Source organism: Protomyctophum bolini (assembly GCF_963924005.1).
Source record: "Protomyctophum bolini genome assembly, chromosome: 3".
Classification (NCBI taxonomy): domain Eukaryota; kingdom Metazoa; phylum Chordata; class Actinopteri; order Myctophiformes; family Myctophidae; genus Protomyctophum; species Protomyctophum bolini.
In genome coordinates, this window is record NC_137864.1 from 39,895,491 (window position 1) to 39,912,596 (window position 17,106).

The 17,106-nt window shown below is 44.4% G+C and overlaps 1 protein-coding gene across 1 annotated transcript in view; it reads right to left on the bottom strand.

Moving 5' to 3' along the window:
• The window catches only part of etaa1a (ETAA1 activator of ATR kinase a), a 29,293-nt gene that overhangs the window by 1,765 nt on the left and 10,422 nt on the right, over nt 1-17,106 (bottom strand). The window contains exons 5-9 of the mRNA XM_080759037.1: nt 16,613-16,728; nt 5,702-6,666; nt 4,554-5,620; nt 2,321-2,636; nt 1,571-1,726 (exon numbers count right to left, since the gene is read on the bottom strand). Coding sequence (XP_080615163.1) covers nt 1,571-1,726; nt 2,321-2,636; nt 4,554-5,620; nt 5,702-6,666; nt 16,613-16,728 — 2,620 coding nt within the window. The remainder of the gene's footprint in view (nt 1-1,570; nt 1,727-2,320; nt 2,637-4,553; nt 5,621-5,701; nt 6,667-16,612; nt 16,729-17,106) is intronic.

A 17,106-nucleotide genomic window follows, 5' to 3' on the forward strand; every position in this document is an offset into this window, starting at 1 on the left:
TAGAGATACATGGAATCCCCTGGCGATACGATGCGATACGATTCTCCCTCTTCCCGATGCGATGCGATAACCATTTAGTTCAAATCAATGCGATACGATGCGATTTGATGGAGATTCATCACAATAGAAAGGATTTATATTAAAGCTCTATTAATTTCCCAAAACATGTAAAAATGCATTACATTTAAATTCAAAGCAATTTATTGTTTTACTGTAGGTTAGTATTATAGCTCTGCATCTCAAACAACCCAACTTATAGAATTATGTAAGTAAACAAAGGGTCTGCTCTCTGCTGGTTATTGTGGAATTGTTAGATTACTAATAATCATAGGCTATAGTATAATAATTATATCTCAAAGGTCAATTTGAGGTTTTGAGTATAGAGGGTTCAAGAGATTAAAATGTAATAGCCTATGTAATAGCTCAATTAATGTTACCAACATATAAATAGAAAATAAACAAATAAACAAAACAAAAATGACAGGTCACACTCGTAGTGCTGTCAAACAAGTAGTTTAATCTGCAACACAGTTTTATAATATAATTGCCTATGTATAGTGGGGGTCCCTGCTTGATCTCTCACTCTCAGCTAAGTGGTCCTTGGCTTGACCTAAAAAACATTGAAGACCCTGGCCTGCATGTATTATTAACGTTATAAATACATAGCAGATGTACAAGCTCACAACGCGTCTCATCCACGCCCCGCTGTGAGCTTGTGGATCTGCAATTTTAGGCGTGCGACACCGTCTTGCTGCAGAATATAAATAAGGCTTCTATCCCAGAGAATAGCAGGGGAAAGCTGGACAGTGGAAAGTTGTGGAACGGTTGTAAACGACTTTAAACGCAAGCAGTACACCCAGCTGTGGCGTTGTTGTTGTTGTACACGTGTGTGCAGACTGCAGAAGCTTTCTTTAATTACAAATTGATGATCGCGAGTCGCGACGCAGATTCGCGTCGGAGAATCAGCTAGAACAGCTGTGTGGATCATTAGCAGCACCAGCGCTACAGTGAAAAGTCAACTGATCGACGGACAGCTATTTTATAAAGCTAAAGGTTGTGCTTCCTTTGTGCGTGGGGTTAACTTCTGTTCGTCGCGGGTGCTCTTTATAGTCTGTTGTCTCAACGTGTCTACTCTACGGTGCAGAGTAGCTGCGTGCTCGCAGCGCACAGCCGCACACTGTGCGGAGCTGGCTGCGAGAGACCTTTTTTTTCTCCTTCCTTTTCTGATGGTACGTTCAATGCGCCTCGGAAACACAGGATAGGGTGAAATTTACCATGAAAAAACAGTGCAACCACGGATTTTACCGGTGCAAGCACTCCGCGAACGATGCATCGAGATTTCACCCGTCAATTTTACCGACACACAGTGAATGAACCGATTCACTCGCATTGCGCACGTCATAATCGATGTATCGATACGTATCGATTATTTTCCACATGCCTAATTTATATGTGTACAGACACGACTAAATTCGCCGGGCAAATATTTCGCATTTTTCGGATCGCTTATTCGCCAGTGTGTAATGACCTTGAGTCTGTAGTTCTGTTCATTCCATAGTTTTGGACTCACCTGTGTTGGCTGAGGTGGGGGGGGCGGGGCGGGGGTGCGGCCTCTTAAAGGAGAACCGCCCGGTGGCGTTGATGTTGTTGTTGTTGTGAACGGTGGTCTGAGTCCGCTCCTTTTCCACCGGCGCTCCCGTAGCGGCCGGGAGAGATCCAGCGCCACCTAGAGGAACAACATTCATTGACATTGATCGTCATGCCAACCAGTGACGTCCGGTCCATATATAGGGCACAGCAGTGGGCCTGCTCTTCCTGGTTCCACTGAAAAATCCGCCATTCATTCATTCATTAATTCATTCACCCATAAGATTTACAAAACAATCAATTATATATCAATTTGAACACGAGTGCCGGGATTTCTTTCAAAATAGGAGCTCGGGGTGCCAGGCAGATAAGGCAGCTTTTACTCTGAAAGCCTCACCTCACGATGTCACAATTAAAGTCTCTTTAGAAGCGTTAATATTCTAAACGAGAGGCATGTTGAAGTCAGAGATGAAGACCGTCTGGTTAAAACCACAGAGAGCTCCCTGGATTAGGAGATACGAGGCATTCTTTCTGAACGCTAAACAGGGAAGTGAACGACTGAGCTGTGCTGAGCTGAGCTGTGCTGTGCTGAGCTGTGCTGTGCTGTGCTGTGCTGTGCTGTGCTGTGCTGTGCTGAGCTGTGCTGTGCTGTGCTGAGCTGTGCTGTGCTAAAAAAGTGAAAAAAGGTCGACGGACCTTTTTAGTCATAGTTTTAAGTCGACGAAACACTTACCAGGAGTCTGACCAGCAGAGAGGTGATTGGCCGGAGCAGGGGCTTGGCTGCGGGAGGATATCTGGCTGTGATTGGCCGCTCCGTGGCTGTGGGAAGAGATCTGGCTGTGATTGGCCGCTCCGTGGCTGTGGGAGGAGATCTGGCTCTCGACGACTTCGCACAGCTCCAGCAGCAGGTGGTCGTCATCGTCCTTGTTATCCTCGTTAAGGTCGTTAACCTCGTTGACATCGTTAACCTCGTTAAGGTCGTCCCACGGAGGAGACGAGGAGAACAGAGAGTCCAGATCCTCGTCCGGGACGTCCCGACCGCCAGACAGCTACACACACACACACACACACACACACACACACACACACACACACACACACACACACGCAGTGCGACACGTTGTGAGCTTGTAGATCTGCTATTTTCAGTATGCCACTGCGACGGCATCAAGGCCCGCCAAAATACATTTTAGTCGACTAAATCAACTGTAGATTTAGTCGACTAAAACTAGACATTCCGGGTGACTAAAATGTGGCGTAGCGATAGCTGAGAATCCTGACGCAACGCTCCGCTGAAGAGATGAAGTTGAATTAACACATTTCCACCTGAGGCCGATTCTTTAAAAAAATCTTCTAAATCCCAAAATTTTTCTGAAAACCCATGTTTCCATCAGTGGTGCTCAACCTTTTTCATGTCAAGGACCCCCAGAATTATCTGTATATGTTGAATATATGTTGTTCCAGGGACCCCCTAAGATTTGAGTTAAAAACGTTGGCTTATATTCAAAGATTCACGCCACATTTTCACGATTTTTAAAGGAAAAATAGCAGGCCTACAGATTTGTAGATCTGCTATTTTTCAATAGCTAAAGTATAACAATGTTTAAAACACTAAAAGGGGTTTTCCGCCCAGAATGGATTAAATCATTACAAGTGGCTTTTATTTTGAAGAGGAAGAGCGATAGAGGAAGTCTCCGATTCGGTGCATCGGTCACTTAATCCACGTGGGTTCATGTTTACTAGTGACCAGGGACAGTAGTTTGATATACAAGGGGGCCCTGGTCATTTTTCAGTTATTTACATATTATGAAACTGCACACTGTAACCTTTCATATGATGTATTGCTCATTGAAATTGGGGGGGAAATGAAGAAGATGTGACCATTTGAAACCTAGTGAATCAGCAATGTCAAAATAGAGCATTCCACCTTCAAAGATTTCAGCAGTGATCTGTGACTTTAGGGGGCGCTGTTTTCCCTTCATTCCTCCATTAGTCAACAAGCAGAGTTGCCATGTCCGCTTATTATAATTAGTTGGCCTTGTTTCTAAAGAAAAATAATGCATAGGCCTACTGTACCAATAAGTCTACACAATTAGAGAATGTTACCTTGATAGTTTTCCTGTTATCTCTCCTTTTTTAAATAGGCTACTGTATTTATTTGGCATTTTGTAGTATGAAAAAACGATTATTTTGGGCTTGTTTTCATATGCCGGGTTGCTTATTTCTCAGAACCTGGCAACCCTGCAACGTTAGCTTTTATCTACATTTAGCATTGATATCAATCCTGTAGCTAAAACAAGTACGTATCACGCTATATTACATATCGATGTGATCTGCGTTATTATGACCTTAATTTTCATGGCAGGTACATTCCAAAGCAACTAATAATAGCCACGTTATGGTGACAATGTTACAATGTTGACATTAAACTAATCCTCGTCTTCTTCTTCTGCTATTGGAAACAGGAAGCCATTTCCAGCCAGTTCCTTTGTTGTGATTCACCAGTGCCCCATCTGGAACATTAGCTTTAGGAGGACCGAAAATAAACACACTTTTTACAAAATACGATGGTTAATACTTCATTTTCTGCTATTTCTGTTAGCCAGTTAGTAAAAGACTAGTATTATCTTCAAAAACGATTGTGTACAAAAAAGCGGATTTTAGCGGAATTTGCATACTTTGAAAGAAAAGCGGATTTTCTGATTAGCATTGGTTAGCACTGCTTAACTCAATGGTTAAAACATTAGACATAGTGACTTCTTTAAACAATTACAATGACTTAATGACACTAAAATGACTTTCTGATGGAATAAAAACATTCTTTAACATTCCAACTGTGTTAATGTGGCTAAAAACGAAAACCAAAAAAAAAAAAAAGAAAACGTATTTTCAACTATAACTGTATATCAACTCTGCCGACTTGTGGGTGAAATCACTGGCACTGGTCAATTGTGACAAAGACCTACCTCTACAGCGCCCCCAGTGGACCGCTGGGGAAGTGCAGCCGGTGTGGGTCTGGTAGGCAGAGGTTCCCTAGCCGAAGGGGCGGAGGTGGCAACAGTCCTGGGGTTGGAGGGGACAGAGGGTCCCGTCCTGGGGTTGGAGGGGACAGAGGGTCCCGTCCTGGGGTTGGAGGGGACAGAGGAAGGTCCCGTCCTGGGGTTGGAGGGGACAGAAGAAGGTCCCGTCCCGGGGTTGGAGGGGACATAAGAAGGTCCCGTCCCAGGGTTGGAGGGGGCAGAGGAAGGTCCCGTCCTGAGGTTGGAGGGGACAGAGGAAGGTCCCGTCCTGGGGTTGGAGGGGACAGAGGAAGATCCCGTCCTGGGGTTGGAGGGGACAGAGGAAGGTTCCGTCCTGGGGTTGGAGGGGGCAGTAGGTCCCGTCCTGGGGTTGGAGGGGGCAGAGGAAGGTCCCGTCCTGGGGTTGGAGGGGGCAGAGGAAGGTCCCATCCTGGGGTTGGAGGGGACAGAGGAAGGTCCCGTCCTGGGGTTGGAGGGGACAGAGGAAGGTTCCATCCTGGGGTTGGAGGGGACAGAAGAAGGTCCCGTCCTGGGGTTGGAGGGGACAGAGGAAGGTCCCGTCCTGGGGTTGGAGGGGACAGAGGAAGGTTCCGTCCTGGGGTTGGAGGGGGCAGAGGAAGGTCCCGTCCTGGGGTTGGAGGGGGCAGTAGATCCCGTCCTGGGGTTGGAGGGGGCAGTAGGTCCCGTCCTGTGGTTGGAGGGGACAGAGGAAGGTCCCGTCCTGGGGTTGGAGGGGGCAGTAGGTCCCGTCCTGGGGTTGGAGGGGGCAGTAGGTCCCGTCCTGGGGTTGGAGGGGACAGAGGAAGGTTCCGTCCTGGGGTTGGAGGGGGCAGGACATTCCATCCCGGGGTTGGAGGGGTCTGGTCTCTCCAGGGCCGCGGGGGGGCTGGGGTGGTTTGAAACGTCGGTGAGGATCTGGCTGAAGGCGCTGGAGGAGGAGTTGGTCTCCAACTGGAAGGTCCTCCTGGGTCTCTGCTGGTTCCTGGGACCTCCTCCTCCACCCAGACCAGGACCTCCTCCTCCACCAGCAAGACCAGGACCTCCTCCACCTCCCAGACCAGGACCTCCTCCTCTGGAGAAACCCTCCAGAAGACCAGGGTCCTCTGGAGGGTTTCTCTGGGTGGAGCGGTGCTTAGGAGGCGGGACGAAGTTCTGGAGGTTTTGGGTCATCATGGCGAAAACCAGAGGGTCGTCCAGGAGGTCGTCATCGTCCCAGTCGTCGTCATCATCGGCGGCCATGTTGTTTTCTACCGCGGCGGCCATGTTGTTTTCTACCGCGGCGGCGGCCATGTTGTTTTCTACCGCGGCGGCGGCCATGTTGTTTTCCACCGGACGTCGGCTCTGCGTTGAGAGGGGCGTGGCTGAAGTACGAGGAACGGCACTGGACTGGTTCTCTTTGAAGTTCCCAGAAGAGCCTTTGATGTTCCCAGAAGAGCCTTTGATGTTCCCAGAAGAGTCTTTGATGTTCCCAGAAGAGCCTTTGATGTTCCCAGAAGAGTCTTTGATGTTCCCAGAAGAGTCTTTGATGTTCCCAGAAGAGTATTTGATGTTCCCAGAAGAGTCTTTGATGTTTCTAGAAGGTCCTTTGACGTTCCCAGAAGAGTCTTTGATGTTCCCAGAAGGTCCTTTGATCACGTTCCCCAGAGTCTCCTCTGTGGAGGTCAGTCTGGGTCCAGACTTCAGACTCAGACCGCTGACGCGCTGCGTGGGTCCGTTTGGACCAGGCTTCACCTCCAGAGACCCTGCGGAGAACGACACCTGACCTGACAGACCTCCGCTGACGCGCTGCGTGGGTCCGTCAAAGATGGCATCCAGATCCAGGTCGTCCACCTCCATGAGGTGATCGGCATCGTGTACGACGGGAGGAGGAGACTTCTGGACATCCGACATGTCGACGTGGTCGTGGGGGAGCAGCGGTAAACCGCCGCGGAGCGTCGTGGTGGCGTCCTGGATCTCAGTGACGTGTTGGTCGGAGTGCGTCGTGGCGTCGCTCTGGCGGAACATGTCGAGGTCGAACTGCTTGGCGAGCTTCATCAGGTCGTCGTCCACACCGCTGCTTCTGACAGGACAAAACAACACAATAAGAAGCTTCATCAGGTCGTCCACACCGCTGCTTCTGACAGGACAAAACAACACAATAAGAAGCTTCATCAGGTCGTCGTCCACACCGCTGCTTCTGACAGGACAAAACAACACAATAAGAAGCTTCATCAGGTCGTCCACACCGCTGCTTCTGACAGGACAAAACAACACAATAAGAAGCTTCATCTGGTCGTCCACACCGCTGCTTCTGACAGGACAAAACAACACAATAAGAAGCTTCATCAGGTCGTCCACACCGCTGCTTCTGACAGGACAAAACAACACAACACAATAAGGGCTAAGGATGTGACGGTTGTCTACATCTCAAAAGTGTGTGCACTCTTCTTCAGTATGCGCCAGGCACGGTCTTATACAGTTTAAAATATTACACAGATTACATTTGTCAAAGGAAAAACTCAACAGAATGTATCCAAATGTGAATCCAGCCTGCGACAGATGTGGCCAATCGCCGGCCACTCTAGCTCATATGTTCTGGCATTGCACAAAACTAAGATCATATTGGCAAAGTATATTTAAATCACTGTCAGACATTGTTGGAAGACCTTTTGACCCGGATCCACTGACAGCAATTATGGGAGTCACAGGGCCCGGGGTCAAACTGTCTACTTTCCAATATAACATGGTAAAATATGTGACTCTACTGGCTCGCAGACTGATACTGTTGAATTGGAAACAAGCACAGGTTCCAACTCACACTTCACTTATGAAAGATGTTATGCATTACTTACAATTGGAAAAGATTAAGTTTGAATTTAGAGGGAGTGAAGATAGGTTCTACCAGACATGGCAACCCTTCATTGAATATTTTAATAGGCGCACGCTAACCCCTCCTACACAATAGATAGCACAATAGAAAATTGGAAAGAAAGAAAAGGAACTGAGTGTTTTTTCATGTTTATCACACTATAAACTTATCACACTTATTATACTGTATGTGGAACATTTACATTGCCTGTTATTTTTTTCATTTTTATTTAACTGAATTACTTATTATCATTGTCTAATCTGAAATTGTCATACAAAAATGCCTAATAAAAACAGTATTAAAAAAAAGGATGTGACGGTTTCCGGTTCAACCGGAACGATCCGGTTTCATCCGTAAACCGGATTAATTTATTTAAACCGACCAAACCATTTTTTATGTTTGCCGACGGATGCGGTCGCAGCGCCCCGCTCGCAAGCTTGACTGCTGCTAGGCATTGCTGCATGTAACAGTGGCCACTGAGCCCAGCACACAAAAGAGGTGTCAGGTTTCAAACGAATGGGCTTGGGGTGGAGCTGGGGGGGAGTGTGCAGTGTTTGTTTCCAATAAAGTTGCAATAAAGTTGACCGAGTGAGTGTGAAAGCAGGAAATGGCATGATGGCGGATCAGTTGATGTTACCAAAGACAAAAACAAACCCAATATGGAAGCATTTTGGTTTCGAAAAAGATGAGAAAGGTGGGCCGAAAGATTTAAATAATCCAACATGCAAGCACTGTCTTAAAAAGGTCCTGGCTAAATTGAGTAACACATCGAACCTCCATACTCACCTGCGCAAGAAACATGCCTCCGTTGCTGCTGCTATGGGTCCTGCAGGACAAGGGGGCTTGTCTACGGACAGTGCTGGCTCTTCTTCAACGACACAACTACAGCTAGCAGGGTCATTTTCCAGGGGTGTTCCATATCAACGCGACAGCCGCAGATGGAAGGACTGCACCGATAAAGTCACCAGGTTCATTGCGAAGGAAATGGTTTCATTCAGAACCGTGGAAAAGCAGTCATTCAAAGAAATGTGCCATACACTCGACCATCGGTATATGAGCCACCTGGTCGAAAGGATATTTCACAAGTTGCCATTCCAGAGCTGTATAATAAGATTCGACATGAGGTGCAATGTTTACTTTCAGAAGGCCACTACTTCTCTCTGACAAAGGACATGTGGTCCAGTACCAATATGTCACCATACATGGCATTGACTGTCCATCTCATCAACAATGACTGGAAGATGGTCTCTCGGTGCCTCCAGACAAGTTTCTTTCCCGCTGATCACACAGCACAAAACATGGCTGAGGCACTTGAAGAACAATTAGCCGAGTGGAACCTGGATCCAAAGTACCTGTCCGCAGTAACAACCGTCAACGGAGCCAATATTGTTGCTACGATCACAAAAGTCTTGTGCTGGCCGTGGCTTAATTGTTTTGGCCATAACCTGCATCTTGCCGTAAACAACACACTGACAGCTGAAAAAAATCGCAAGAAAATCAACAACACCATGGAACGCTGCAGAAGCACTGTTGGCCAGTTTTCACACAGCTGGAAGAGAAAGAGGAACATGGGACAGGCACAAGAGGAACTCGAGTTACCAGATCACCAGCTTGTTACGGTGAGCTATAATAATAACGTTTTATCATAATAAATGCAACTAACTGTAGCCTAAATGGCCTCGTAGTTATAGTAGCCTATTTAATATGCACGTCGTTTATTTATATTATACATAAACTACGTGCATATTAACTCATAGAATGCTGAAAGCGTTTTTAAACGTTTTATTATAGCCAAGCGCAAGAAGCGCATAACGTTTTTATACGTTTTATGGTCCAAAAAACGTTTTTTTATTGATTACTATGGTTCAACTATATTTGCGCCCGGACAACTCATAATGTAACACCGATCGGCTCTAAAAAGAGTTAAAACCCCCCCCTGCTGAAAAGAGGTGTTGGTCTGAGAAGCGTCTGGCACCGCCTATTGGTTGGTCTATGCGAGGACGTACGACGTAATGGATACGGCCGTCCGGCATAGACCAACGCAGATGTCAGGGGATCTAAAATGGATGGGACAATGCTCTTGTTTGTGTGAATACACTCGATTCCCCCTCCCCTCCTGTTTCTACATGGTTTCTCCCGAGGGAGAATGGTGGGGGGGGGGGGTCTCTTCCTCTTGGATCGCATTGGCAGTTCCCCCCCCACTCCCGAGTCCCCACTGCTTTCAACTGCAAGGCTTGCGCTCTCATTCTCGGAACAAGATACAACGCGATTTGCTCTCTGCCCGTATATAAACCTGCAACGATCGGCATTTGATTTCATAACGTAACGTTTGCCAGACACATGTGGAGTTAGTCATGGACAGATTGCACATCATTATCGAGGGCCCGCCATGATACGTTGGTCGCTGATCGCAAGCCGTACTGCTGCTGCTGCTGCGCTGCTGCGCTGCTCACCATCCAATCCATCCCCCTTTCTCGTTACAACAGGCTATTATAAACTCACCGTCGAGCAGCCTGCCCTGCACCTAATGTGATAAAATGAACGGCAGGACAAAATCGGATCGATTATTATCTGTCTATCAGCAACATACGGGTGTTTGTCTTGCAACGACAGGTGGTGCTTTCTCGTTTTTTTTCTTCCAAATACGTTGACGTGCTGCTTCTGCCGCATCCATCTCGTTGTTTTTCTTGTTTTTTTTCCCAAACATGTCCAGACACAATCCGATCCAGTCTCGCGTCTCACCTTATAGATACGCGAGACTGGATCGATGAGGTTAGTGGTATGTCTGGACATGTTTGGAGCGGCACACGACAATCGACAATAATGTTGATTATGCAAGATCATTTCCTCAAAGCCTAGTTGCCCCCCCCCCCCCCCCCCGTTACTGCGATTGTTTGTAGCTCGAATCACAGAATGAGTTCAATGAGCGTAGGGAGAGGGCACATATGGGGCTACGATTGAAGAAAGTTTCCAAGTCCGTTTTATGATCAGATAATGTGCATCAAGACTCTCTGCTTTCATAAGAAAAAAACTAATACTGTAATTGCGAATGCAATGAGCACTTACTATGAGACCTAGCAGATCACGTCTGTCTGTCTGTCTGTCTGTCTGTCTGTGTGTGTGTGTGTGTGTGTGTGTGTGTCTGTCTGTCCCGCTTACTGTATATGTGGACCTGGCCCTTTTGTGCCCATATATGGAGCTGAGTGATTTGTGAGTCATGGTGACATGAGTGTGATGGCGTGGTCCTGCTTTGGGGACTCCTTATATGGTTATGGCTGAGTCATGGTGACATGAGTGTGATGGCGTCTTTTGTGACCATATATGGAGCTGGCGTGGTCCAAGCACTAACTATGACACCCTGCAGATCATGTCTGTAATTTATTCTAATTGTTATTGCAATTTACGATCTGCGTTCGCCTTCCGCGTTCGCGCGTCTTACTCGTAATAATAAAAATCACACCCCTGTGAAGTGAGCAGTGCAATGTTGTGAAGTGAGCAGTGCAACATTGCACTGCTCACTTCACTGGGGTGTGATTTCTATTATTATTACAGTATTAGTATTTTTCTTATGAAAGCAGAGAGTATTCTGTTTCATACGGTATATAGTATGTACATGTCGCTATAGGCCTTATTTTGTGAATATTTAGTTGTTAGGTCCATGCTCTCTAAAATTATCTTTTTCAGAGAACTTTAGAGATGGCATGGGCCTGAATAACTATTATTCACAAAATAAGGCCTATAGCGACATGTACATACTATATACCGTATGAAACAGTCGACTCTCTGCTTTCATAAGAAAAATACTAATACTGTAATAATAATAAAAATCACACCCCTGTGAAGTGAGCAGTGCAATTGCACTGCTCACTTCACAGGGGTGTGATTTTTCTGGGTGGTATTTTTCTTATGAAAGCAGAGAGTCTACTGTTTCATACGGTATATAGTATGTACATGTCGCTATAGGCCTTATTTTGTGAATAATAGTTCTTCGGGTCCATGCCTTCTCTAAAGTTCTCTGGTGGGCGCAAGCTGCATTCAATAGCCAATTAGTGACAAACTGTATATGTGTACAATGTGTACTGTTTTCCTCCTAAAAGTAGACATTCAGGGCTTTCATTCGGTATATGGTTTGTATAGGATATTATTTGTGCTCAATTTTATATCGGTCTTTTGAACTAAAAAAACTGAACTGAAATGTCTGTCAACTTCAGGCCTCCATATCTCTGTTGTTTTTTTTCACAAGCAGCGTGCAGGCAAAAGCAGGTGTTAGAAAAAGGTCAATATCTCCAGAATGGAAGATGGTAGAATCATAATTTTTTTTTAAATTGAAGTGGACAAGTTGGGCTTTCTTTTTATTTATGCGATTGTGATTCTCGCTATAAGAGGCCCCTCGCTGTGGGCCCCCCAAAAAGTTCAAAAAGCCCATGTTAAGCCTTCAGCACCAGTAAGCCAGGGTCCGCTAGAACCTGTAGCAGTCTATGTGTTAAGTAGCCTATTTCATATTATTTATAGAATATATATAGCCCTTTACAATTGTATTATTTTTGTCATCCAACAGGATTGTGCAACTCGTTGGGGCTCCAAACAGAAAATGATCGAGCGCTTGCTGGAGCAGTTTACAGCAATACAGTTTACAGCAATACAGTTCAGGAGAATGACCGAAAATGTATTGTCAAGCTTAATTGGTCTGATAAGGATGTGCTGACCGCGATGAACGGAGCCCTCAAGCCAGTCAGTGATTTCACTGACATAATGTCAGGAGAAAACTATGTCACCGCATCATCGCTCATCCCAGTGCTCAAACTCCTGAGGAGTGAGATTTTGTGTGCAGAACAAGATGACGTCACTCTCACCAGGGAGCTGAAAGAGGGCATCATAACGCGACTAGAGGCAAAATACGATCTGGCCTTGGTCAAAGAGTTGATGCGCACGGCTACCTTCATTGACCCATGGCACCGTGGGAGTCATTTCGACGAAGACGAGTTGGATCATATTCTGAGTAAAGTGGAGAATGAGGCAGCCACTCTGGCTAAAGAGAAGCAGCAGCGAGGAGACGAGGAGGGGGTCGGGGGGGGGGGGGGGGGGGGAAACGCAGCAGAATCATCTCCGGCACCCAAAAAGAAAAGAAGTTTGGGAAGTCTGCTTGGGAGCAGGTTGGCGTCCCAAAACCACAGAGGAGAAGGTTGCTTGTGAACTGGCAATTTACAAGCAGGAGGATTTGGTTCACCCAGAATCCGACCCGCTAGAATGGTGGCAACAAAATTAGTCACGCTTTCCAATGTTGGCAAACGTAGCACGCAAGTATCTTTGCATTTGTGCTACAAGCACTGCATCGGAGAGGGTGTTTAGCACAGCCGGGAATATTGTCACACCTCAAAGGTCTTTGTTGAAACCAGGCAAGGTCGATATGCAAGTATTTCTGGCCAAGAACCTGTGAATGTCCCCAGCAGGAATGTTATAGGCCGGGCAGGCAGGCAGAAAGTCTAGATGATTAATTTCATTCACATTTATTTGTGTGCGCAAACTGCACATTTTAGTCTGCTATTAACCAAAGGTCAACCAAAGGTATGGCTCCCCCATATCTTGCAAGTATGATCGAACCCTACAAACCCTCCCGCTCACTCAGATCAGCCAACGCAGGGAAGCTGGAAGTACCCTGACTAAAAACGCCGGGACAACACTCCACACGTCCCAAACTCTTCTCCCTTCTGGCTCCAAAACTGTGGAATGCACTTCCCATTGCAGTCAGAACTGCAGCATCACTCCCAATCTTCCGCCGTAGTCTGAAAACCCACCTTTTCAGACTCCATCATGGCCCATAGCACTTACCCCACCCCCTTAGATAGCAATTCTGTAGACTTAGATAGCATTTGATACAGACTTATAGCATGTTATGTAGACAGCATAAGTGCATTGTATGTGCTATTGTCATAGCACGTCATAGTACATATGTATAGCATAGTAGTATAGATGTATAGCTTATATGTATAGTTTCATTATAGATATTCCACTGTTACTTTCTTAGCTTACGCATGTTTCATGATAAATGTTTTTATGTGATGTATACTCATGCTTTTTTGTTCTTGCTTAATGTAAGTCGCTCTGGATTAAGAGCGTCTGCTAAATGCCTAAATTGTAAATTGTAAATTGTCTATTAAAGCACTAAGCAGACTGTGTTTTCTACAATTTATTCATAATTTGTTTTTCTATTCAATGTTTATAGTGAATTTAAGTGAAAGTTCACAATTTGCACTTGTAGGCTTATAGCCTTGTATAGGCCTACTGATTTCATATTTGTGACATTATTTGAGACATTTTGTTGAGGATTCTTGATGTTGATTAGTGTTTAGCCTACAGGCTAGTTCGTTTTGCACTGACTACAGTAATAAAGATATTTTCTATCTATTTTCTATATATCTAATTATCTATTTTCTATATTATCTTTATTGAGGCAAATCACTCAGGCAATGTTATGCCATACTACTTGATAGGCTACCTCTTTTATATTATACATAATACATTAACAATGTATTGTTTTATTAATTTGCACACTGAGTACAGTCAACAGTGACTGTAGGCTAGGCCTACCGATTTATGCAGATTGCATTGAGATTTATTTTATTTTTTATTGTAGCCCATTGTTTGAGGACGTTTACAGTTTGTTGTTCTCTTGTTCATTTGCACTCACTGAGTACAGTGTAGGCTTACTACGAGGCTAGGCCTAGCTGCTGATTTATGCAACAGGTATTGTTGAGAGACAGAGTACAGGTTTATATTAATGTATGAATGAATGAACCATTGTAAAGCGCTTTGAGCACTTGGAAAAGCGCTATAAAAATGCAATTCATTATTTATTATTATTATTATTATTATATTTTATTGTATTAGTATTTGAGGATGTTTATAGTTTGTTCAAGACAAGTCCATTTGCACTCAGATAAGTTTGAGAACGATTTTCTTTTGTAATTGAATACAGTTTGTAAGTACAGTTTAAAACAAATACTATAATGCTTAAATAATTGAGCCCAAGAAGGCAAGAAGCCATAGTTTTTGGCTTGTTTCCAAATTTCCATCTGTACTGTGAGCATTGAAAAATAAACACATGTGTGAAATGTGTCACTCTGTTGTCCAAAGTATGGTTCTTTCTTACAAGCTATCCATGTAACATGCCACAGGCACTGATATGGAAAAAAAACCGAAAATGACTCAAGTGCGCCCTCCAGTGGCCACCGCTTCGGTCGATTTTTTTTTATTGAATATCGACCCGGTTTTGTAATTTTCAAACCGTCACATCCTTAATAAGGACTTCATCTGGTCGTCCACACCGCTGCTTCTGACGGGTCAAAACAACACAATATGCGATATTGGAACAGTAATCATTGCTATAGAGTGTGTTCAGTAACAGTGTTAAATAGCTCTATATTGTGACAGTAATCATTGCTATAGAGTGTGTTCAGTAACAGTGTTAAATAGCTCTATATTGTGACAGTAATCATTGCTAGTATAGAGTGTGTTCAGTAACGGTGTTAAATAGCTCTATAGTGTGACAGTTATCATTGCTATAGTGTGTGTTTAGTAACAGTGTTAAATTAAATAGCTCTATATTGTGACAGTAATCATTGCTATAGAGTGTGTTCAGTAACGGTGTTAAATAGCTCTATATTGTGACAGTTATCATTGCTATAGAGTGTGTTCAGTAACGGTGTTAAATAGCTCTATATTGTGACAGTTATCATTGCAATAGTGTGTTCAGTAACGGTGTTAAATAGCTCTATATTGTCACAGTAAAGTTGTAAAATGTATAGGTATCCTATCAGATGATAATGGCACAAGGGGGAATTAATAATCAGACTTTGAACATTCTAGGATATACAGAGAGAGTTTGACAGAATTCCGTGGTAGCCTAAACGCAAAGCGTTTAGTGTGCTGCTTGTCTGCAGCGTGCCATACCTAATTAAATAAATAAGTGCCTTAAAAGATATTGTTCAAAATGTTAAAGTGTCTGACCGTGCACCCGGTAAAATGATTAACCCATTTTGGACTGAGAAAAAAGGCTTCTAAATCCTAACATTTTTCTAAAAAACCTCATGTTTCTGTGTCAGTGGTGCTCAACCTTTTTCATGTCAAGGACCCCCAGAATTATCTCTATTGGGCCACAGACCCCCATCTCAAAATACGTAATTCCAGGGACCCCCCCCCCCCCCCCCACAGAAGCCAATAGTTTAGTGAAAAATGTTCGCTCTGAAATATATATTCAATGATTTGCGACACATTTTCACGACTTTTCAAAAAATAGCAGACCTACAGCAGATCTACAAGCTCATAGCGCGCCACCGAGTGGCGCGCTATGAGCTTGCAAATCTGCTGTTTTCCAATAGCTAAATTATAACACAATGTTAAGTCGTGCATTCTGCCTCCTATTAGAAGAGTCTCATATCAACTTTCATCCTATGCATTATTTCAATGCCCGTCCTAAATGAGTCAATGTGGAGCTATAGTCTCGCAGCTCTGTTTTGGGTAGGATGGATTTTATTTCCACCAGATTATTCGACCAGATTGCTGGCCAATATAGTCCAGTTGAGACAAGACAAAATTAACTGGTTTTGTGGTTGATTTAGTTAAAATAAAAATAGGGATGCACCGAAAGGGAAATAAAACCGAACACCGAATATGATTAATATTATATATCTTTTTTTTCTTACCATTGCTGTCATGGCCGTACCTTAAAGCTACCCGATTATGGCAAAATAAATGGTTATGGCAAAACTTAACTTATATAATAATCACTATTATGGGTCCATAAAACATTTATTCAGCTCTTTTGAATGCATTCATTGCATACACTATTCGGTGGTATATTTTCTGCCTATTCGGGCCGAAAATGCATTTTTATACATTTTCTGCCGAATATTTTCTGCGGACGAATATTCGGTGTATCAAAAAAAACAATAGGCACTCCTTATGATTGAAATACTTATGCTCATCTTTGCTTTAACCATGTTATTAATGTGAGCGAGTGGCCCAAGAAAGGCCAAATCTATTGGAACTCTCACAGAAATCTGGCCTCCTTAACTTGTTCAATGTGAGCTGTGTGTGTGTGTGTGTGTGTGTGTGTGTGTGTGTGTGTGTGTGTGTGTGTGTGTGCGTGCGTGCGTACCGGGGGGATTTCCTCTTGAGGGGGGGGTGGAGGTCAGGGCTGGGGGTGCAGGGGATCGCTGCGTTCTCTCCGATCCACTGTTGTAACGTCGGCTCACGGACCGCTGGCCTGCCATGCTGTCCCACACACACACACATTTGAATTATTTTATTTGGATCTGCTCAAGAGGCGTAAAACAATAGACCCAAACAATGATCAGAATTAGGTTATACATTATATGGTCCAACAAGATATAGCTGCTGCACATGCTTAACACACAGAGGGAAAAGAAGAGAAAAAAATATATATATAGCACATTGTTGACATACTATTACTTGACACTACTAGACAGGATGTTTGTTTTGGGTTTTTTTAAGCCACCTAGGGATAGATGAAACAACGCCTTCTCCAGACAGACAGACTGCCCATAGTAGCTGAGACAGAACAGTATTTAGCCAGATTTTTTGCATTTGTTTTTAGCAATCCACCCAATTGCAAACCCCTGAGCCCCTAAG